Consider the following 24744-nt stretch of genomic DNA (forward strand, 5'->3'; position numbering starts at 1 on the left):
ACCTGTTTTATCTATTTCGCAATTCTGATTTTGCTGTGATAATCATATTGTTCATACATTGTTCTTCCATGTTTCTTGCTGCTATTACATTGCTTTTTCATGTTCATATTATCTGTATCTATTTGCAGCTTTATTTTAATTTATATGAACTACTTTTTTCATACTGTTTATTTCTGAGATCATCCAATTTTAGCCGGAATGCTGCCCAATTTTCTGCAAATTGTTTTCATGTATTGAGTTTGGTAACTTACTATTTTGCCTCACTTGGCTACAACCAAACCAATTCATGCCTGGCCGAGCTAGCATTCTTATTCCTTTTGATCCCCTAGTTAATAACTTGCACTATTGATGATTTCATGTTAGTTTGGCAACTTTCTATCCTTCTAAATTATCATCAATAACCTGATATTTTTGCTTGAATATGGGTTGATTATTCTTTAAATTTGTGAATTTATTGTTACCTAGGAAACATTTATCATGCCACTCACTTTAAAATACTTTCTCCTAACTCACTGATTTTCACTTTCTAACCTCTTTTTCAATCCTAACCGATCTAACTTTCAAACTTCTCTTTTTGATTTTTAACTATTTACTTTAACTTTCTAACTCAAGGCATGATTATTGTTTTTCCTAATTAACATGAATTCTACTTATATTATATTTTGGATTGTGATTTTTCATCTCAGATTTCTAACTCAAATACAGTCCATAATGGACATATACTTAACTCATTTCATAATTCTGCTGCTCTTTTGCCACTATGTGCTTATATTGTTATTATTCTATTTGCCTACTTGTTTTCCTGCTTTGTTCTTCAATTATACCCTGAAATTTCTGCTTTTCAGGATGTCTGACCCTCAGCGCAAAGGAAAAGGCAAAGCAACCACTGGCAAATGGAAAAGAAGCGAATCCTCTATGTCCATCCTCGACATTATGCATGACGACTCCTGGCGGGAAAAGCACTTTACCCCGCAGGAGAAGGCTGACCAGCTCCTCACTGCCAATGATCCAGTTAAATTTGTAAACAGATACTGTGAGCTGAAGTATCCAGTGTTTGCCACCTCCAGGAACCTGTACCTGGAGAGAACTCTGAAAATTCCAGAAGAACTACAGCAGTACACCTCTGAACAGATAAAATAGAGAGGCTGGTTCTTCTTGGAGAGAAACTTGACAGAGGTCAATGCTTCCTGTGTTAGAGAGTTTTACTGTAACTATTTCAAGACTTCCCTAGATGCAGTGCACCTTAGAGGGAAACAGATTCTGGTCACTGAGGAAGCTATTGAGGACATCCTCCACCTTCAGCCTAAATCCGATCAGCCTGACGGTTACCAAAAGGCTGAAGAGGATATGCGCTTTATGAGATTTGACTGGAATGCTGTCAAGCAGAGAATTGCCCTTGATCCTACTATCCCATGGGTCATGGGAAAGAACACAGTGATGCCTAAGGGAATCATGTTGATTTATCTGAATGATGAGGCTCGGCTCTGGCACCAGATTCTGAGCAACTATGTGATGCCGAGCACTCATGAGACAGAGCTGCCCGCTGCTATGATCACCCTCATCTGGTGTGTGATGGAGGGTAAGGACCTGTATTTGCCACGTTTCATCCGATATTATATGGCCAGGGTCCATGTCAGAGGCACTCTTTCTTTTCCTTATCTGATCACCCAGCTAGGCCGTCGAGCTGACGTGCATTGGGAGCTTGCTGATGAGAAGCCACCTACTGCAGACTGCAAGAAGATTATCCCTCACAGCAGGAAGTTTCAGGCTTCAGGCCGCAGACCCAGAGATCCCTCTACAGTCAGCGCCTCCACTGCAGCAGACAGATCCTCCTACACTTATCCAGTCTGCAAACCCTCAGGCCACCACAGAGACTCTAGCAGCCCATCCTTCCGGTGATGGCACTTTTTCACACCCAGTTTGAGTGAGCATCGAGTACGATGCTATATTTTAAGTGTGGGGAGGTCGCCATCCCTGGCATATCTTTTTGGTGAACCACTACAGACCCCTTTTTTTTAATCTTATTTTGTTTATTTTTTTGTATTTTTATTTTTATTTTTATTTTTCAGTACTTATACATTATTTTTTTGCTGTATTTCTACTTTATTTCTGCATTTTGCACTTTAGTTTATATCTTAGACATTTAGTTTAGTTTACAATTTTAAACTTATTAGTTATAGAATATGTGGATTAATTAGTATAGTTTACCCCTTTAGCATATAATAGTTTGGTTCAATTGAAAATAAAAGGAAGTAAACTAGAAACTTTAGTAAATTAAAACAATCCACACACCTTGTATATATAGCATTACAAGTTAGTTAGTTAACAACATTTCATCAAGGAGGAACACTAAGATTTTAAAAGCCACCCTAATATTTACATTGAGAATAATGGGAACTCTTGAATTCTACTTGTATGACATGTATAACTGATATATGATTTTTGAGTTAGAGAACACACAGCCTATGAGTTTTGAGCTTAATTGTATGGTTACATTCAAACCATAAATTTCATTCCTGTGTGTTTTGCCCTTCTTTTTCATTCTGATGTTCTTTACTTTGTTTTAATCTATATGTCCAATATAGAATATAGATACATACCAAGAGATGATTGAGGCCATAATTTGAATTTTCCCTCACTTATCCCTAATTAGCCTAACTTTTACATCACCCTTGTTAGCCCCCTTGAGCTTTTTAATTCCCTCTTTTTCTATAACCACATTACTAGCCTTAAGCAGAAAAACAAAATAAAAATTCCAAGTTGAATCCTTGGTTAGCTTAAGATAGATATTGTGTACAATTTCAGAGTGGAGAATTTTATGGGAACATGGGATGATAGAAACAAAGTAGGGATTTAAAAAGAACAAGTTGTTTCAAAAACAAAAAAAAATTGGGAAGCACGCTCATGTGAAATCAAAATAATTAAATTACCATGTGCATTGATAAAAAAAAATTAATATTTTTAGTATTTAAATAAGGGGATACAAAAATTTCCCAAATGCAAAATAAAAAGAGTCAATGCACATGGGACAAAATTTCAAAAATTAAAATTAATGCATGAGCTTGCAATACAAAGTGGGAAAAATTTGGGTAATTAGGTAAAGGAACTCTAAAATTATATAAAGTGTGTATGTTAGGTGAGATCTTAGACTAATCAAGGATTCACTTATTAGCTCACTTAGCCTTATACATATACCCTTACCTTTACCTTGGCCCCATTATAACCTTGAAAAAGACCTCATAATTTTTGTATGTCTGTATTCCATATTTGTTGATTGGTTAGATGAAGAACAAAGTTTTAGAAAGCAAGAATAGAAAGAAGAATAGAGTGATTAACCCAATAAACACTGAGTGACTGGAGAGTAAACACAAAATCCAGTGAGGGTTCAATAGCTCATCACCATATATCTCTGCTTAATTGTTAATTGTCTTGCAAGTTTGTGAAATATTTTTACCCATCTCAATTGTAAAAGTGCTTTAACATTATCTAGGGTTTGGCTATGCATATATGATTCCTTGAGGATATGAATTAATTTAACTACATGTAAGTTTTATATACAAGTGAATAATAACTAGAATTGCATGACCCATTTAGGTAGTTTGCATTTAGAATAGAATGCATTGCATGAGATTCCACCACTTTAACCTTACCTTATTCTTTATCTTGGATTTAGCATGAGGACATGCTATTGTTTAAGTGTGGGGAGGTTGATAAACCCATATTTTATGATGTATTTTGTGCTCAATTTAAGTGATTTATTCAATCCTTCACCCACTTATTCATGTAATTTGCATGGTTTTATTTTCCCTTCCTTATTATGTGATATATGTGAAAAACATGTTTTCTATGCTTTAGAAATATTAAAATTAATCATCCTTTATTACCATTCGATGCCGTGATTTGTGTGTTGAATGCTTTCAGGCTTTATAGGGTAGGAATGACTTAAAGGATGAATAGGAAACATACAAAAATGGAAGGAAAGCACAAAAATAGAGTTTTGAAGAAAAAGGGCAGCAACGCAAATGCATGGACGAAGCGCCCACGTGCCCACCGCGAAAAGGCAGCGACGCGAACGCGTGACTGACGCGGACGCGTGCCTTGAGCAGAACGCAAAACGACGCGGACGCGTGACCGAAGTGAACGCGTGATAAGGAAAACTCCCAGATGACGCGACCGCGTGACCCACGCAGACGCGTGACAGACGCCACGCAGCAGAAACTGCAGAAAACACCCCCAGCAACTTCTGAAGCCCTTTTGGCCCAGATCCAAGTCCAGAAAATACAGATTAGAGGTTATAAAATGGGGGAATGCATCAATTCAAAGAGGTCTTTCCGATTATTCACTTTTCATAATTTAGATGTAGTTTTTAGAGAGAGAGGTTCTCTCCTCTCTCTTAGGTTTTAGGATTAGGATTCCTCTTAAAGGAATTAGGAATTCTTATTATTTCAACTCCCTCTCAGGTTCAATATTCCTTTTACTTTATATTTCTCTTTTACTTTCAGATACTTTAATGCTTTTATTTAATTACTTATGTTGCCAAATTGGCTCATGAACCATTCATGTTAGGATTTTCTTTATTTGATATAAATTGAGGTATTTCAAATTTATGATTCTTATTTAGCTTTTTATATTCTTGGCTTTAATTGATTAACTGGAGGCTCTTGAGTTATCAAACTTATCGTGATTGTTAATTGTTATTTTTGCTAATTGAATTGAATTCCACTAACTCTAGTCTTTCCTTAGGAGTTGGCTAGGACTTGGGGATCTAACTAATTAGTCCACTTGACTTTCCCTTGCTTTCGTAAAGGTTAACTAAGTGGGATTAAACTCAATTCTCATAAGAATAACTAGGATAGGACTTCCAAATTTTCATACCTTGCCAAGAGTTTTATTAGATATTAATTTATTAATTCATGCAATTTATTTTCCTTGTTCAAACCTTTTAAAACCTAAAAACACTGTTTTCCATAACTAATAATAAGAACACCTCCCTGCAATTCCTTGAGAAGATGACCCGAGGTTTGAATACTTCGGTTTATAAATTTTATTGGGTTTGTTACTTGTGACAACCAAAACGTTTGTAAGAAAGGATGATTGCTTGGTTTAGAAACTATACTTGCAACGGGAATTTATTCTGAATTCTAAACCATCAATCATTCGTTCTTCACCAAGTCACCGGCCAGTCAAGAAGAGGAAGCGAGGACCTGGGAATGATGATAACAGATGCCAAACTCACCTCTCCCGTAGGGGCTAAACATAGAGGTGTTCTAACTGTGGTGCTCTAGGTCACAAGAAATCAGGCTGCACAAAGCCTAAGAAGAAGGTATCTTCCATTCCATTCTGGTATAGTGTTCAGGTTGGGTTATATTTACTTGTGCTAAAAAATGTTCCTTATGTTTTTGTTTCTGTCACAGGTCCTACCTGCATCTCAGCAAGCTGCCAAGCTGCCAAGAAGAGGTACTAAGGTTGCAGGTTCACAACCCCCTGGCCAAACAGTGCAAAGAGGGAGACTTAGCAAGAAATCATGCTCTCAACCCAGCCCTGCTACAAGTCATTCCAACACAGCAACTACTCAGCCCAGCAAACCAGTAACCAGGCCCAGGAAAATGGCAGCTAGGTCCACTGATAATTCAACCCAGCCCAAGATTCAGACCAAAAATGTAGCCGGACCTGCACCACCTCAGTCCAACCCTAAAGCTCCTTCATCCCAACCTTTTGCCTCAAAAGAGCAGTGCAGCAGCTTCCTCCACTAGCAAGAAGCCCTCACACAGTCAACTAATTCAGAGGAAGAGGCATTTCTCTATTATCCAGACTGGTGCACCTCATATCCCAATGCAGAAACTCAAGCTAATGGCAAAATTGCCTCCTAGTGCATGGGGCAATCTTTGAAGAGGATTAGTTATGTGTTTTGGCTGTTATGCTATTTCATTAAGTCTGAAACAATGTTATGTTGGTATTTTGTTATTTTGTTATTTGTTCCATGTGGTGGACAAATTTTAAGTTTGTTTATGAACTATGTTGGTCTGTGTTTTTTCTGTTTAAGTACTAACGACAACTCTGTAATTGGCCATTTTGGCTTATGGATGCTGTTGTGAACTTTATTGTCACTGTTTTAAGAATCATTGCTTAATGTTTTATCCTGGTGCACATAATTGTTCTTTACATGTTTTCAACACATTTTCACTGCTTCATGGTTGGAAATTTGCACAACACATTTTCACTACTTCAACACTTTTCATTCATTCATTAAAACATCTTCACAGGGGATACATCACATTACATCATTGTAGCAATAAAAGTAACAGTATCAAATAACCAAAACAACACACAAAAATCCTACAAATGATGTTCTAATCATCTCCTGATTAGATGTATTCCATATGGTTACCTCCAACTGTGTGGATTATGCAGCAACAAATAGAGAAACCCAATCCACCCAACTACCCCTAAAGCAGCTACAATCCTCAGCTTTCATTCGACATCCTTCAACCTTGTCTTCAACGTTGTAATCTTTTTCCTGCATCTTGCAATCTCAGAATCCCGCAGCGCTCCTCCAGCTTCTGGGTCTGCCCACCTAAAGAAATCACAGCCATCCTGAACCTATCACCACCCAGAACTCATAAGATGAAGGAAACCCAGATAGAAAACCTCAATCTTAGAAATTACAGGCCAACAAAATACCTCATAGTAGACACAACCCCAAAATCGTCGGCCTGGGTTATCCTTCGTCGTTGAGGTTTGCAGAATCGGCCTCTCCCCATGCCCACATACCATCTCCTTCACAGGTGTTCGAATTCTGTCCGATCTTGAACCCTGGGAAGCCATCCAATCGGCGTCTCTATCCCCGTCCTCCACTTCGTCGAACCCTAGCATAGCTTTCTTCCTCACAGCCTTCGACCCAACATCTTCTCCTCCTTCTCCCACAGTGTTCCCTTTTATTATTAATATTATCATTATTAATATTATTATTATTATCATTAATTAACAAACAGTTAAGGAGAGTAACGAACTCAGGGGCATAATTATCCGTCGGACCATTTTAGTACAAGTGTCAACTTCGGGGACGATTTTGTTTAAAAAAAACTTAGGGACAAAACAAATTTTTGACCCCTACGTTAGGGACCAAAATTGAACTTAACCCTAATACAATTATTAGATCATGCATTCCTTACTCCTACTTTTTTGTAGGAGTACGATAAACTTTCATCAAAATAATTATAAAATATATCTCATTTTTTTTAAAATTACTAATTAGATTTTGATCCCTCAAATTTTTGGTTTTTTAACTTTTTTCTTTTTTTTTATTTCAGATTCAGAGGCATTCAGAGAAAAGAAGCAGCTAGGTTTTTCATCCAATTTCAATCCCTGCCATTCTCATCCTCTTTCTCTGCTGCAAATCTCGTTCACATATCCTCGCCGCCGCAACACGCCTCCGCCACCGCTGCAACCTGCTGCCGCCACCGCGCCCTACTTCCGCCGCCGCTCCCTGCTTCTGCCACCGCGCAACCTGCTTCTGCCGCCTTCGCGCAAGACTTTGCCTCAACGCTTGGAGGTTAGTTAATCATTATGCCTTTTCAATTCATCATTTCGTATGTTTTCTTCTTTGTTCTTTGCACTATTACTTCTTCAATCTCTTTGACCCTCTCTCTGACTTTGACCTCCACACACACACTTTTTATGTTGTAAATGGTTAACACATGTTGTGGTTATTGTTGGTGGTGGTAATGGTGGTATTTCTCATGTCAACTCTCTCTACATGTTACTATATTTATTAGCTTTCGGTGTTTTATTGGCTTATTCATATGGTAGTTGTAACCTCGGCAGAGTAACACGGAACAAAAACCATGTTTCAATCGGCGAGTGTTCAACAAGAACATGGTCTTGTCCATGATTTTGTATCCCATATTGGTCGATTTGCCTTTGATTCCAGGTTCTTCACCTTTGGCTCTAATAATTGCTAGTTTGAAAACCCACTCAGGCGCCATATACCCTCTAGTTTCTCTTATCATTGAGAAATTGCGATCGTTATTGAGAACATCCCTGTTCAATAACTTGGACAATCCAAAATCTGCAACCTTGGGTTGATAATTTGAATCCAGGAGAATATTTTGAGGTTTTATATCACAATGCAAAATCCGTTCCAAGCATTCTTCATGTAAATATTCCAAACCTCTTGCTGTTTTGAGAGCGATGTTATACCTCTTGCTCTGATCGAGTGTATTGGATGAGAGGTTATCTGCCAAAGAACCATTTTCCATGTACTCATACACCAATAGCCGATGCTTTCCCTCAGCACAATAACCCCACATTTCAATCAAGTTCATGTGGTTGAGCCTTCCAATGATGCTCACTTCAGCAAGGAATTCACCTTCTCCTTGCATAGCATTATTGAGTTTCTTTATAGCAGCAATTCTTTGATTAGACAAAATAGCTTTGTATACAATGCCTCCTGCACCCCTTCTAATCTCTTGGCTGAATTCTTTTGTCGCCTTTTTTAGCTCAGAATAGCTAAATTTTCTAAATCCCACTGTTGCAAGATGATGGCCATGTGGATCTATGCTAGAATTCTGCTTGCTCTTGATTAAGAACAAAACAACAAAGACACAAGCCATTTCAAGAACTCCAATTGCAGTGGCAAACCACAAAAGGAAGCTCACAAAATGGCTTACATGCTTTTTTGAATACTCTCTATGAATTTTCACAGAACAATCACTGTTTCTGATGACAGAGTCTTCATAGCTGGTGGGAAAGCTCTTCCCTTTGGGCACTTTCAAGTAGGTTATAGTTCCTGCGGCTCCTGGAAAATGTCTATTGAGCAATTGTGTTTTTGTATAGCACTTGAACAGGCTCGCACCGTTGTCGTATGAATATTGAAATCCTTTGCAATTAGAATTATTCAAGCACAAACTTTCACAATGAGTGTAGGTAAAATTTGGCAAGTAATAAGCGTCATAGCCATAGAACTCAACTTGGCCCAGTTCCAAGAAAGTTACCTTCCTTTCATTAGATGTAGCAGCAAATATGGATTCACACCCATAAGACCAATCACTTTGATTCTTTACTTTGTATCCAGGAACACATGAGCACTTCCTTCCCTTTTTAAGATCAAATCTGCAAACACTATTAGCACCTGAGTGGGAAAGAGGGGCTAGTTGTTATTTTTTTAATTTTTAATTCTTGATAGTTAATTATATATAAGCCGAGAAGGTGGAAGGCACGTATGTTGTGCAACTTGAAAGGATTGCCTAGTTGTCCAAAGTGAACGTAGTGAAGGGCTATGGAAGGGGGCTACAATCAATCAACTCAAAGAAAGCAGTGTGTTTAAAATGGGGTCCTTTCATTAAAGGGCATATGCATATCTAATCTTGCGAGCAATTTGTTTCTATGGACTGAGGTGGTAGCCAAGCAAACTTCGTGGGGTTCTCAAAGGGGAAACAATGTGTTCTTCAGTGGTCGCGAGCGGCGGGAAATTTGTGACATGGGATCAGAAATATAGATAGATTGAAAGATAGAGGATATATACTCTTTATTATTTTTTGTCCTTTGCACCCACCGCATGTATAACTGGCATTGCCAATTGTTATTGTGTTTCTGTTTTTACTCTTCAAGTTCCACTATTAGATTTTGGATTCATGCTTCTTCATTTTCTCCCTTAATACAATAAATGAAACTTGTGTCCAATTCCATGATTCCTAAGATTGACACTATTGGATTGATTTTAATTTTAAAAGATTGTGATTTTTGATGGCTGGTACTCGATGTGCGGACGATATCAAGTTCAATGGTTCCACTTCTACTGTTACTATTTGGTCTCTATTTTAAAATTATTTGTTCTTATCATGTTTGGCAATTTATACAAACTTTAGTTTCATTTTGAATTGTGTATTGGTGTTTAGGAAGTTATGGGTCATGAATTTTCTCATGAAGGGGTTAATAGCGAGCATATATCATATGATCAGTATGAGCAGGAGGAAGAAAAACATGAGGAAGTTGACGTGGATTATATGGATGAGGACAACACAAATGTGGAACCAATGTTCGATTATCACGGCTTCGATGAAGGGTATAACATTGACTCACTCGAAGACATTGGGATGATTGAATTTTGGAACATCAGGGATGAAGATGTATGTCATTTTCACTTTTCTAATGTCGAAATTGCATTTGAGTTCTACAATAGATATGGAAGGACAAGAGGCTTTAGTGCTCGGAAGAACAGGACTAGGAAGAGTTGTGCGGGCATACTTAAGTTGAAGAATTTTGTATGTCATCGCGAAGGATTTAGACCGTAAAATAATTATGTGATTGGAAACTTTAAGAGAAAACCTACTCCCGAGCCAAGGTGTGGCTGCAGTGAAATGATGGAGATTCGTCTAGATGCACCTAGTAGTCGTTGGTTTATTTCTTATTTTTCTGATGAACACAATCATCTGCTTCTGGATCTTCGGTTGACTGGATTGCTTCGTGGGCATAGATTCATGTCCGAGGTTGATATTGGCCACATGATTAACATGAAAAAGGGTGGGATTAGTGTTGGGCAGATATATCAGGCATTAGCAAATCAGGAAGGTGGCTACGAGTATCTCTCTTTCACGCAAAGGGACATGTACAAAAAAATAGCAAAGGAGAGGCACCAATTACCCGGTGATGCATATGCAGCTTTGAAGTATCTAGAAGATCAAGCAACAAATGACCCTTCTCTCTATTTTAATCATCACATGGATGCTGATGGTACTTTGCGTAATTTATTCTGGTACGATGGTCTCAGTAGGGCAGATTACTCATTATTCAGCGATGTGCTGGCTTTTGATGCTACCTATAAGAGGAATAAATATATGTGTCCATTTGGTGGTATTTTCTGGTGTCAATCATCACAATCAACACAATTATCTTTGCTGCTGCTTTAATTTTCGATGAGGAAAAAGACACATACAGGTGGTTGCTACAACAACTGAAGGTGGCAATGAATGGGAAAGCACCTGTTTCGGTTATCACGGATGGTGATCTATCAATGAAGTTTGCCATTGAGAAAGAGTTTCCTAATGCACATCATAGATTATGTGCATGGCATCTGATTCGCAATGCAACAAGTAACATTGGCAAGCCCCAGTTTACCTCCATGTTTAAAAAGTGTATACTAGGCGACTATGAAATTGATGTATTTCGTCAAAAGTGGTTTGAAATGGTTGAGGGATTTGGTGTCGAAAACAAGAATTGGGTCCTAGATATGTATAAAAAGAGACATTCATGGGCAACTGCACATATAAGAGGGAAGTTTTTTGCTAGTTTTCGGACTACTTCTCGGTGCGATGGATTAAACTCAATCATTGCAAAGTATGTCAATTCAAGGTACAATCTGGTTGAGTTCATTCAACACTTTAATCGATGTGTCGACCATATAAGGTGGAAAGAGATTGATGAGCGAGATTTTTGCCAGTAAAGAATATCATAAAAACAGTCGCGTTGTAGATATAGTTTCCAAACCAACAAAAATCCCTTTTGTGCAAACGTTTTGGTTGTCACAAGTAACAAACCCCTTTTTAAATTGATAACCGAGTATTCAAACCTCGGGTCATCTTCTCAAGGAACTGCAGGGAAGTATGTTCTTATTATTGGTTATGGAGATTGTAAAATTGGGGTTTCAAGAATGAGGAACGAGTAATTTAATGACAAGTAAATTAAATGGCAATTGAAAATAGATAAATATTGTAAAGCAAACTCTTGGTAAGGTATGAGAAATTAGAGGTCATATCCTAGCTATCCTTATCAATGATGATGATGGTTGAATCCTAATTCCACTTTATTAACCTTTACTAAGATAAAGGAAGGTCAAGGGATTAATTGGTTTGATCTTCGAATCCTATTTATTTTCTAAGAAAAGATTGGGATTATGGAAGTTCAATTCAATTAACAAAGATAACAATTATCAATTATGCTGTTGAATTGGATAACTTTTGAGTTACTGATTTCTTAACCAAGACCAAAAGGAGAAAAATAAATCTACTTGGAATGAAAATATCTTCAGAGTAAAAGTAACAATAGCATGAATAAGAGTAATCAATATTAAACTGAAATACCTCAAATAATCATTAATAAAAGAGTAATCTGTAACATGAAAGGATTCATAAAGCAGCTTGCAAAAGTAAATAAAAGGAATATTGAACCTGATCAAAAGAGATAATCCTGAAAGTGAATAAAAATCCTAAATCTAAATCCTAATCCTAAAGAGAGAGAGAGAGAATCTCTCTCTAAACTAAATCTAATTCATGGAAAGTGGAAATTGGCGAGCTCTCCTTGAATTGATGTATTCCCTCACTTCATAACCTCTGGTCTATGCCTTCTGGACTTGGATTTGGGCCAAAAAGGGTTTCAGAAATCGCTGGGAGCGTTTTCTGCAATTTCTAGTGCGTGGCCTCTGTCACGCATCCGCATGGGTCACGCGGTCGCGTCGTTCGAAGCTTTTCCTTGCCATGCGGTCGCGTCAATCATGCGACCGCGTCATATTCGTTCTGCTTAAGGTGCGCGGTCGCGTTAGTCATGCGGCCGCGTCGTTGTTGATTCGCGCTTGGCACGCGATCGCGTCATCCATGCGATCGCGTAGATGCCTAGTTTCTTCAAGGACTCCGTTTTGTGCTTTCCTTCCATTTTTGTATGTTTTCTTTCCATCCTTTGAGTCATTCCTGCCTTAGAAGATCTGAAACTACTCAACACACTAATCACGGCATCGAATGGAAATAAAGGTAATTAAAATAATTAATTTTAAAGTATAGGAAACATGTTTTTCACATACATCACATAATAAGGAAGGAGAAGTAAAACCATGCAATTAATATGAATAAGTGGGTGAAGGATTGAATAAATCACTCAAATTAAGCACAAAATATATCATAAAATATGGGTTTATCAACCTCCCCACACTTAAACAATAGCATGTCCTCATGCTAAATCCAAGGTAATAAGTAAGGTTAAAGTGATGGAATGTCATGCAATGCAATCTAATCTAAATGCAACTACCTAAATGAATGATGCATCATGCAATTCTACTTTTTTTATTCGCTCTCTTGTATATAAAGCTTGCATGTAGCTGAATTAATTCACATTCTCAAGAATTCATATATGTATATATATATATAGCCAAGCCTTAGATAATCGTAAAGCACTTTTACAATTGAGATGGGAGAAAAAAGCATTTTATGAACTTGCAAGACAATTAGATAATTCAAACAGAGATAAATGTTAATGAGCTATTGAACCCTCACTGGATTTGTGTTTACTCTCTAGTCACTCAGTGTTTATTGGGTTAATCACTCTATTCCTCTTTTTATTCTTCCTTTCTATAACTTTGTTCTTCATCTAACCAATCAACAATTATAGAATACAGTCATACCAAAAATCATGAGGTCTTTAATTAAGGTTGTAATGGGGCCAAGGTAAAGGTAAAGATATATGTATAAGGCTAAGTGAGCTAATAAGTGAATCCTTAATTAGACTAAGATCTCACCTAACATACATACTTAGTAAAACAAAACTTCTTTACCTATTTTCCCATATTTTTCCCACTTTTGGATGTTACATGCTCATGTTTCAACCTTTGTTCTTATTCCATGTGCATTGCTTTTTATTTTTGCATTTGGAGAATTCTTTTGTGTTCCCTTTATTAAATACTGAAATTTTTATTTTTATTTTTTTTATTTTTTTAATGCACATGGTAATTTAATCACTTTGATTTCTCATGAGCATGCTTCCCAAACATTTCTTAGTTTGAGTTATTTTATTCTTTTTAACTCTTCTACCTTTTGTTTTTATCATCCATGTTCCCAATAGGTTTCCCACATTTAAACTATTCATAATTTTCTATCTTAAGCTAACCAAGGATTCAACTTTTTGTTTTTCTGCTTAAGGCTAGTAGTGTGGCTAATAGAATAAAAGGGGATTTAAAGGCTCAAGGGGGCTAACAAGGGTGATGTGAAAGGTAGGTTATTTTTGGGATAAGTGAGCTAAAATTAAATAATGGCCTCAATCACTCTTTTGGTATGTATCTATATTCTATATTCTATATTCTATAATTGGACATATAGATTAAAGCAAAGTAAAGAACATTAGAATATAAAAGAAGGGTGGAACACACAGGAATAAAAATTATGGTTTAAATGTAACCATACAATTAAGCTCAAAACTCACAGGCTATGTGTTCTCTAGCTCAAAAATCATTTATCACTTATGTATGTCATGCAGGTTTAGTTAAAAATTCTCATTATTCTCAATGTAAAACTTATATTGAATGGCTTTAAAGTTCTAGTGTTTCTCCTTGATGAAGTGTTGTTAACTAACATGTAATGCTATATATACAAGGTGTGGGTTGTTTTGATTCTGTTAAAGTCTCTAGTTTACTTCCTTTTTCTTTTCAATCTATTCTGAGTTATCTTATGCTAAAAAGGGTAAACTATACTAATCCATCCACAATTTCTATAACTAATAAGTTAGAATTACAACTAAGTGGCTAAAATATGAACTAAAAATGCAAAATGCAGAAATAGAGTAAAAATACATAAACAGTAGTAGTGTATAAGTACTCAGAAAATAAAAATAAAAATAAAGAAAAAAATACAGAAAAATATCCAAAATAAAAGAAATAAAAGAGTCTGTAGTGGTTCACCAAGATAATACGCCAGAGATGGCGATCTCCCCACACTTAAAATGAAGCATCGTCCCTGATGCTCACTCAAGCAGGGTGTGAATGGGTGTCATCACTAGAAGGGATGGTAGCTGGTGTCTCTGTGGTGGCTGGCTGGGGGTCTGACTGCTGTAGAGGAGGGGCTGTCTGAATGGGGATCTCAGGATCTACAGCCTGGATCTGATGTGGGACCGCTGCCTGTGGTGCAGCCTGCTCGGTGTCTGCCTGCTCTGCCTCTCCATGGGGATGGGTCTCTGCCTCGGGCGCATCCGCCTCCTCCTCGGATGCCTCAGATGGTGTGTCAGGCTCGGAAGGGATGTCACCGGATCGTATCATCAGCTTCAGGTGCTCATAGCGTCGCTTGTTGCGACGCTCCATTTAGTCAAGTCGTCGAAACAAGCGGTGCACCAGATGATAGACAGGCTCTGTGGCAGGTGAATGTGCAGTGGTGGTGGCAGGGGTAGGTGGTGCAGCAGTGGAGGAAGAGGGACCGTCAGATGGTGTAACTGTATCATCAGCAGTGGCAGTCAGGAATGGAGGTCTGTGGCCCAAGGCCAGAAAGTTCCTGCTGTGCGGGATAATCTTTTTGCATTCCGCAGCAGGTGGCCTCTCATCAGCATCCTCCCATGGCACGTCAGCTCGACGGCCCAGCTGTGTAACCAGATAGGGAAAGGGAAGAGTGCCGTGGACGTGGACCCTGGCCATGTAGTGCCGGATATAGCATGGCAGGTATAGGTCCTTACCCTCCATCACACACCATAGGAGGGTGATCATAGCGGCTGGTATCTCAGTCTCGTGAGTACTCGGCATAATGTAGTTGCTGAATATCTGATGCCATAGCCGAGCCTCATCGTTCAGGTAAATCCACTTGATCCCTTTCGGCATGGTGGTGTTCTGACCCATGATCCAAGGAACTGACGGGTCAAGGGCAATCCGGGCCTTGACTGCATCCCAGTCAAAACGCATAAAGCGCATATCCTCCTCAGCTTTTTGATAGCTATCTGTCTGATCAGTCTTAGGCAGAAGTTTCAGATCCTCTTCTATTGCCTCCTCAGTAACCAGAATCTGCTTCCCTCTGAGGTTCACTACATCTAGGGAAGTTTTGAAGTAGTTGCAGTAGAATTCCCTAACCCAAGATGCATTAACCTCAGTTAGAGGTCTCTTCAGAAAGAACCAGCCTCTTTGTTTGATCTGATCAGAGGTATATTGCTGGAGTTCTTCTGGGATCTTCAAAGTCCGCTCCAGGTATAGGTTCCTGGAGTTTGCAAACACGGCATACTTCAGCTCACAGTATCGGTTTGCAAACTTTATTGAGTCATTGGCGGGAAGTAGCTGGTCGGCCTTTTCCTGCGGGGTAAAGGCTTTCTCCCGCAAGGAGGCATCATGCATGAGGTCGATGATAGACACGGAGGCTTATCCTCTTTTCTTTTTGCCAGTAGTGGCCTTGCCTTTTCCCTTTCTCTGGGAATCTGACATCCTGGAAGGCTGAATAATGAGAATAGGCAGAAAGGTGGCTGAGGGTGGTGATGATGGTGGCGTCCGGTGGTGGGCACGGCGGCTGGCGGTGGTGGGCACGGCGGCGCGGCTGTTCGGGGCAGGGGGAAGAGAGGGTGATGGAGGTAGGTAAAGGGAGGGGGAAAGAGGTGGTGTTGCTGGTGGAAGGGGGTTGTGGTTGGGACGGTTGGCGGTGGTGGGTGGTGGCGCGGAGGGGAGCAGTGGCGGAGGAGGAGGGAGAAAGAAGAAAGAGGAAGAAAGAAGGAGGAATGAGGGAGGGTGGTAGGTGGCGGCGGCGTCTGGGTGGTTGGCGGCGTCTGGGTGGTGGCGCGGTGGTGGCTGGGTGGTGGTGGTTGAGGGTTGGGGGAGAAGAGAGGGAGAAGAAGAGTTGGGGGGGTGTCGCGACTGATGGGGTTTCGCGTGACTGGGGGGGTTATATTTTTGAATCCACGCGGCCATGTGGAGCACGCGGTCGCGTGGCTGGAGCGAAAAAGGTAGTTGACGTGATCGCGTGGGTGACGCGATCGCGCGGAGGGCAAAAAGAGTAAATGACGCGATCGCGTGGGGTATGCGATCGCGTCGCTGGAATTTGTGCTAAACGCACGAATCCAGCATCGTTTCAGTGCAACTCTCTGTCTCCTTGGGGGTGTTCGTGCAATCCATGCGACGCGGTCACGTCACTGACGCGGTCACGTGGGATTGATTGTGTGCAAGTGATACGATCGCATGGGGCATGCGATCGCGTGGGCCATTTTGTGCTAGACGCACAGTGGCCGCACGATTCCAGCCTAATTTTCTGGACGTTGGATGTTTACGCCGATCTCCAGGTCACGCGGCCGCGTGGATGACGCGGTCGCGTGGGAAGTGTAGTTCGCCATTTGACGCGATCGCATGGGGCATGCGGTCGCGTCGCGCACCTTTTTTTTATGCAGTATGCAGAATGCAATGCTTAATGTGAATGCTATGCATGATTCCAGGTTCAATAAAATAAAAATAAAATTCAAAAACAAACAAAACAAAATAAAATTAAAATTGCAAGCGGAACGATCATACCATGGTGGGTTGTCTCCCACCTAGCACTTTTAGTTAAAGTTCTTAAGTTGGACATTGGAAGGGCTTCCTGTTATGGTGGCTTGTGTTTAAATTCATCCAGAAATCTCCACCAATGCTTGGAATGCCAATAGCCTCCGGAGTCCCAAACTAGGCATGTAAAGCTTCTGAGCAGCTTCAAACAGATTGTCAGGCTCCCGGGGTGACGAATGTCAGAATAGAATCCATGATCCCAAGCCTTGTTCTTAAATCCGCCTCCGTCTTGATCTATATTTTTCCATTCGGGCGGTTTAGAAAGTATATTCTCACCATAGTGACCAAACGTTTTCCGAGATCCATTCAATTGGGCTTGATACCAATCCGTGCACTTCAAGTTGAAGCGTGAAACCTTATTGAACCTTGTACACCAGCTCTGAACACGAGCCATTTCCCTCTTACTCTTAAAGCCGCAGAGAGCTCTAAGCTGGCCATCTGTTTCAAGTAAACCATATTCAAGTGAATAAGTAAAGTTAAAGGTTAAGGATTGTACCCACTTGAAGCTTGTATTAGGCGGGAATGGCCTTGGGGTAGGTGTTTCTGGTGGTTCTGTAAGTTCTTCTCCCTTGTGCTCTTCTGTGAATTCCTCCACTTCCTTGTAAGGTTCTTCAAATGCATCTGAGTCCTGGTCAAAGTCTTTTATATCTTCCTCATCACTTGAGTCATAGATTGGAGGTTGAGAGAAATCTACCTCTGCATCATCTTCGTATTCAATTGGGGAAGATTCTTCGATCTCAGAGAATTCACTTGTGGATGCAAGTTCATCACTAAGAGAGCTAGACTTGTGACTATCATCATCAAGGGAATTTGTGTCCTGGGTTATTCCGTCTAGTTCTTCATAAACGACTTGCCTTGGGGATTGTGCAATATCCTCTTTAGCATCAACTGTAACGTCCTTGACGGAGTTCTCCTCAGCTCTGGATTCCCATGGAGGTTCAGCATCTCCTAGATCTTCAACCAACTCTTCTTCTTGTACAATGACAGCTTCTTCTACTTGTTCTAGTATGAATTCATGCTCTGTCTTGTCCACTGAAGTTTCTAATATTTCCTTCATGCTACGCTCTTCATTAGATTGTCCACATGGGGTTGTGGTTGGTCCTTGAATGTTCGCGCGTCTAGAAGCTAATTGAATTACTGCTTGCTCCAGTTGTCGAATGGTTGTTTGAAGTTTATTTACTGTTGCCTTGAGGCGAACCTCTGATTCTTGGGGTGGTGGATTTGGATATGAAACATAGGGAAGTGGTGGTGCTTGGGGGTGATTGGATTGGAACTGGGGTAGGAAAGGATCATACGGTGGCGAATGGTGAAAAGAAGCTTGTGAGTGTGGTGGTTCGAGGTTATGTTGAGAGGATGGTCTATAGGCACGGGGTGGGACTTGTTGGTAGTCACAAGGTTGTCCACCATATCTATCAGCTGGGTATGCATTGTAGAATGTTCGTTGTCTGTGATATCTTGGAGGGTGTTGTTGCCTAAAGGGTTGATTAGATCCTCTTGGCTCCATCCATCCTTGATTGGTCTGACCTTGATACATATTCCTGCTGCAACTTCTATTTCCTTCAACAAAGTTAGAACCAAACTCAAAGCGAGAGGGGTGAGAGTCCATAGTAGCAAATAAAATTAAAAAAGAAAAACAAAAATAAATAAACAAGTGATAAATCCCGATTTTGTGGTTTATCTTGTGCTTAATTTGGGGGATTTTATCAACTTTTCTCACATTTATTCAATAAAATAGCATGGTTTTGCAATTCTCCCTTGATTTGTGCTTAAATGTGAAAACATGCTTTTTAGGCCCTAAAATTAGTGATTTTAATCCACTTTAATTCCATTCAATGCCTTGATATGTTTGTTGAGTGATTTTAGGTTCATAAGGCAAGTATTGGATGGAAGAAGTGAGGAGAAAAGCATGCAAAGCGGGAGAACTCATGAAGAAATGAAGGAACCGTAAAGCTGTCAAGCCCGACCTCTTTGCACTAAATCGACCATAACTTGAGCTACAAAGGTCCAAACGAGGCAGTTTCAGTTGCGTTGGAAAGCTAACATCCGGGGCTTTGAAATAATATAAAATTTGCCATATGTTGCTTTGCGCTCAGGGGCGCGCGCGCGCCATATACGCGTGCGCGCCGATTCTGCCGTGGCCCACTAAGGTGAAATCGCCCCCAGCAATTTGTGAAGCACTTTGGGCCCAACCCAACTCATTTCTAATGCTATTTCATGCAGAATTAAAGCTTGGGCAAAGGGAGAGCAATTAGTTTTAGTCAACATGAGCCTTTAGTTAGTTTTCTAGAGAGAGAAGCTCCATCTTCTCTCTAGAATTAGGTTAGGTTAATTTCCATCTTAGATCTAAGTTTAATTCATGCTTTGATTTACTTTTCTTTTATAATTCCTTGTTCCTCTACTCTTTCTCTCTTTAATTTTGTATCTCATTCATGTAATTCTCTACTTTTATGTTGATGCAGTTTTGTTCTTCTATTTTCAATTCAATGCAATTTATGATTCATGTTCCTTTATTGTTGATTTGGATTTGTTGTTGTTTAATTCATTGCAATTGAGTATTGTAGATTTACATTCCTTGCAATTTTACTATGCTTTCCTTGTATGCCTTCCAAGTGTTTGATAAATTGTTTGGAAGGATGTTAGAGTAGATTTTGAGCATTCTTGGCTTGGAAAGAGTAATTGGGCAATCTTGAGTCATGAAAACCCAACTTATGTTGGTGATCTAGAGTTGTTAGCTAATATTGTTTCCATTGACGCTAATCTTTTGTTAATTAAATTAGTAAGTCGATTAGGACTTTTGGATTGAGATTAGCTAGTCTCATTAGACTTTCTCCCTATTTGTTGGAGTTGACGTAATCAGATAAATTCTTGTTTATATTTGTGACATGATTAATTAGTCTTGTTTGACATTCTCCCGATGTGTGAGTGATGAGCGGGTATTTTATACGCTTTTTGGAGTTAATTTCATATAGATTTTAGTATATTTTAGTTAGTTTTTAGTTTATTCTCATTAGTTTCTAGGAAAAATTCATATTTCTGGACTTTACTATGAGTTTGTGTGTTTTTCTGTAATTTCAGGTATTTTCTGGCTGAAATTGAGGGAGCTGAGCAAAAATCTGATTCAGGCTGAAAAAGGACTGCTGATGTTGTTGGATTCTGACCTCTCTGCACTCAAAATGGAATTTCTGGAGCTACAAAAATCCAAATGGTGCGCTTTCAATTGCGTTGGAAAGTAGACATCTAGGGCTTTCCAGCAATATATAATAGTCCATGCTTTGCTCTAGAATAGATGACGTAAACTGGAGTTCAACACCAGTTCCATGCTGCATTCTGGCGTCCAGCGCCAGAAACAAGTCAAAAGTTGGAGTTCAACGCCAGAAATGGATCCAAAGCTGGCGTTGAAACGCCCAAAACAGCCCTATGCACGTGAGAAGCTTTAGTTTCAGCCCCAGCACACACCAAGTGGGCCCCAGAAGTGGATTTCTGCACCATCCATCATAGTTTACTCATTTTCTGTAAACCTAGGTTACTAGTTTAGTATTTAAACAAATTTTAGAGATTTATTTTGTATCTCATGACATTTTTAGATCTGAACTTTGTACTCTTTGACGGCATGAGTCTCTAAACTCCATTGTTGGGGGTGAGGAGCTCTGCTGTGTCTCGATGAATTAATGCAAGTATCTCTGTTTTCCATTCAAACATGCGTGTTCCTATCTAAGATATCCATTCGCGCCTAATTATGGAGAAGGTGATGATCCGTGACACTCATCATCTTCTTCAATCCATGAACGTGTGTCTGACAATCACCTCCGTTCTACATCAGATTGAATGAATATCTCTTAGATTCCTTAATCAGAATCTCCGTGGTATAAGCTAGATTGATGGCAGCATTCATGAGAATCCGGAAAGTCTAAACCTTGTCTGTGGTATTTCGAGTAGGATTCTGGGATTGAATGGCTGTGACGAACTTCAAACTCACGAGTGCTGGGCGTAGTGACAGACGCAAAAGGATAGTAAATCCTATTCCGGTATGATTGAGAACCTGCAGATGATTAGCCGTGCGGTGACAGCGCACCCGGACCCTTTTCACTGGAAGGATGGATGGTAGCCATTGACAACGGTGATCCACCAACACACAGCTTGCCATAGGAGGACGTGCGTACGTGAACAAGAAGACAGAGGAAAGCAGAGATTCAGAAGACAAAGCATCTCCAAAACTCCAACACATTCTCCATTACTGCATAACAAGTATTTATTTCATGCTCTGTTATTCCTTACAATCAAATTTGATAAGTGAATTGTTTTATTGTTTTCCTGACTGAGAGTTACAAGATAACCATAGCTTGCTTCAAGCCAACAATCTCCGTGGGATCGACCCTTACTCACGTAAGGTATTACTTGGACGACCCAGTGCACTTGCTGGTTAGTGGTACGAGTTGTAAAAAGTGTGATTTATAATTCGTGCACCAAGTTTTTGGTGCCGTTGCCGGGGATTGTTTGAGTTTGAACAACTAACGGTGAATCTTGTTGCTTAGATTAGGAAATTTTTGTCTTTTGGGTCAGAGTCTTTTATTTTCGTTTCAAAAATTTTTCAAAAATAAATTTTCTATTAAATCTTGTGCCAAACTTTAAGTTTGGTGTGCTTATTGTTGATTTTCCTTTGTTTTTTGAAAATTATATTTTGGTTTTCGAAAAATTTTAAGTTTGGTGTTCTTTCTTCATGTTCTTGTGTTCTTGTGAGTCTTCAAAGTGTTCTTGAGTTTTCCTTGTGTCTTGATCTTAAAATTTTTAAGTTTGGTGTTCCTTGGTGTTTTCCCTCCAAAATTTTCGAAAACAAGGAGCATTAGATCTAAAAATTTTAAATCTTGTGCTATCTTATTGTTTTTCTCTTTCCTCTTTAAATTCAAAAATATCTTTTCTCTCTATTTTAAAACAAATTTTCGAAACTTATTTTTTTAAAATTCAAATTTTTTTTTTAAAATCTTTTCCAAATCATATCTTTTTCAAAACTTCCTAACCACTTTCTCTCCCCTCATTTTTTTTCGAAAATCATCACCTATTTTTATTTATTCTATTTTAATTTATTTTATTTTCAAAATAATTAAATAAATAAATAAATAAATAAAAATAAAATTTTTATCATCTCCCTTTCTCCATCATGGATTTAAGTGGAAATGAACAGTCCAGGAGGACTCTGGGGTCATATGCTAACCCCTCTACTGCTTCATATGGGAGTAGTATCTGTATACCCTCCATTGGAGTCAGTAACTTTGAGTTGAATCCTCAGCTCATTATCATGGTGCAGCAAAGCTGCCAGTATTCCGGTCTTCCACAGGAAGAACCTACAGAGTTTCTGGCATAGTTCTTACAAATTGCTGACACAATATATGATAAGGAAGTAGATCAGGATGTTTACAGATTATTACTGTTTCCATTTGCTGTAAAAGACCAAGCCAAGAGGTGGTTGAATAACCAGCCCAAGGCTAGCATAAGGGCATGGAAACAGCTGACAGAAAAATTCCTGAATCAATACTTTCCTCCAAAAAGGATGACACAGCTTAGGCTGGACATCCAAGGCTTTAAACAAGGAGATAATGAATCTCTTTATGATGCCTGGGAGAGATACAGAGAGATGCTACGAAAATGCCCCTCTGAAATGTTTTCAGAGTGGGTTCAGTTAGACATCTTCTATTATGGTCTTGCAGAAAGAGCTCAGATATCTCTAGATTGCTCAGCTGGTGGATCTATCCACATGAAAAAGACAATTGAAGAAGCTCAAGAGCTCATTGATACAGTTGCCAGAAATCAGCATCTGTACCTAAACAGTGACCCTTCCATGAAAGAAGAGGCCAAAACAGTAACTGCTGAATTCAGTTCTGTAAAACAAGCTGCTGAATTCAATCAGCAATTGGATTTTCTAACACAGCAGTTAGCCGAATTCAAAAATAGACTACAAGAGACAAGGATGGCTAATATAAATATGGAAGAACAATTGAAGCAAACAAAGCAGCAGCTGTCAAGACAAATAACAGAAGAATGCCAAACAGTCCAATTAAGAAGTGGGAAAACATTAAATACCCCACCTCAAGGCAGCAAGAAGCCAAGAAATGAGCAAACCACCCAAAATCTACCAGAGGACAGTAAGAGCCCAGGGAAAAATAATTCTGGCGCTAAAACACCAGAAATTTGGTGGAAGGCTGGCGCTGAACGCCCAGACCATGCTCAGGACTGGCGTTCAACGCCAGAAACAAGCAAGGATCTGGCGTTGAACGCCCAAAAAGAGCACAGTTCTGGCGTTCAGACGCCAGGAAGAACTGGGAAGCTGGCGTCTAACGCCACTCCAGCTCCTAACTCTGGCATTCAATTGCCAGTGAGGGATCAGACACACACAAGTGCTGATGACAACCCATCTAAAAAGGCTTCCTCAACCACTTCTGTAGGAAATAAACTTACAGCAACTAAGGTTGGGGAATATAAAGCCAAGATACCTTATCCTCAAAAACTCCGCCAAGAGGAGCAGGATAAGCAATTTGCTCGCTTTGCAGATGATCTCAGGACTCTTGAAATAAAGATTCCATTTGCAGAGGCACTTGAGCAAATACCTTCTTATGCCAAGTTCATGAAAGAGATCTTGAGTCATAAGAAGGATTGGAGAGAAACTGAAAGAGTTCTCCTCACTGAAGAATGCAGTGTAGTCATTCTGAAAAGCTTTCCTGAAAAGCTTAAAGATCCTGGAAGTTTTCTGATACCATGCATGTTAGAAGGGAATTGCACCAAGACAGCTTTATGTGATCTTGGGGCAAGTATCAATCTAATACCTGCATCCACCGTCAGAAAGCTTGGTTTAACTGAAGAAGTTAAACCAACCCGGATATGTCTCCAACTTGCTGATGGTTCCATTAAATACCCATCAGGCGTGATTGAAGACATGATTGTCAGGGTTGGGCCATTCGCCTTTCCCACTGACTTTGTAGTGCTGAAAATGGAGGAGCACAAGAGTGCTACTCTCATTCTAGGAAGACCCTTCCTAGCAACTGGACGAACTCTCATTGATGTCCAACAGGGGCAAATAACCCTGAGAGTCAATGATGATGAGTTTAAGTTGAATGCTGTCAAAGCCATGCAGCATCCAGACACATCAAAAGACTGCATGAAAGTTGATCTTATTGACTCCTTGGTAGAAGAGATCAACATGGCTGCGAGTCTCGAATCAGAGTTGGAAGACATCTTTAAAGATGTTCAGCCTGATTTGGAAGATTCAGAGGAAATGAAAGAGCCTCTGAAATTTCCTCTGGAAGAGGAAAAACCTCCTAAACCCGAGCTCAAACCATTACCACCATCCCTGAAATATGCATTTCTGGGAGAAGGTGACACTTTTCCAGTGATCATAAGCTCTGCCTTAAATCCACAGGAAGAGGAAGCACTTATTCAAGTGCTAAGGACACACAAGACAGCTCTTGGGTGGTCCATATGCGACCTTAAGGGCATAAGCCCAG

General features: G+C 39.6%; 2 protein-coding genes across 2 annotated transcripts; one reads left to right on the forward strand and one right to left on the reverse strand.

The window, feature by feature from the left end:
- Positions 1-7348: 7348 nt before the first annotated feature.
- On the reverse strand, positions 7349-9558 carry LOC114924904 (putative receptor protein kinase ZmPK1). The gene is made up of 3 exons (XM_029291062.1): positions 9554-9558; positions 7817-9111; positions 7349-7545 (listed from the first exon to the last, which is right to left on the reverse strand). The coding sequence occupies exons 1-3, from the start codon at positions 9556-9558 to the stop codon at positions 7349-7351; spliced, it is 1497 nt and encodes a 498-aa protein (XP_029146895.1).
- A 186-nt stretch (positions 9559-9744) lies between these two features.
- On the forward strand, positions 9745-11440 carry LOC112730014 (protein FAR1-RELATED SEQUENCE 5-like). Its single transcript, XM_025780135.1, has 4 exons — positions 9745-9798; positions 9897-10127; positions 10320-10851; positions 10926-11440. Exons 1-4 carry the CDS (start codon positions 9745-9747, stop codon positions 11438-11440), a joined length of 1332 nt encoding a protein of 443 aa, XP_025635920.1.
- The last annotated feature ends 13304 nt before the right edge of the window (positions 11441-24744 follow it).

Source organism: Arachis hypogaea, chromosome 12 (assembly GCF_003086295.3).
Source record: "Arachis hypogaea cultivar Tifrunner chromosome 12, arahy.Tifrunner.gnm2.J5K5, whole genome shotgun sequence".
NCBI lineage: Eukaryota > Viridiplantae > Streptophyta > Magnoliopsida > Fabales > Fabaceae > Arachis > Arachis hypogaea.

Coding starts and splice junctions, on each gene's coding strand:
- LOC112730014 (XM_025780135.1), top strand. CDS start 9,745: ATGGCTGGTACTCGATGTGCGGACGATATCAAGTTCAATGGTTCCACT. Junction 10,128..10,319: donor GGAACATCAGGGATGAAGAT/GTATGTCATTTT, acceptor GGAAACTTTAAG/AGAAAACCTACTCCCGAGCC. Junction 10,852..10,925: donor ATATATGTGTCCATTTGGTG/GTATTTTCTGGT, acceptor ATGAGGAAAAAG/ACACATACAGGTGGTTGCTA.
- LOC114924904 (XM_029291062.1), bottom strand. Junction 7,546..7,816: donor TTCCGTGTTACTCTGCCGAG/GTTACAACTACC, acceptor CTAACCTCCAAG/CGTTGAGGCAAAGTCTTGCG.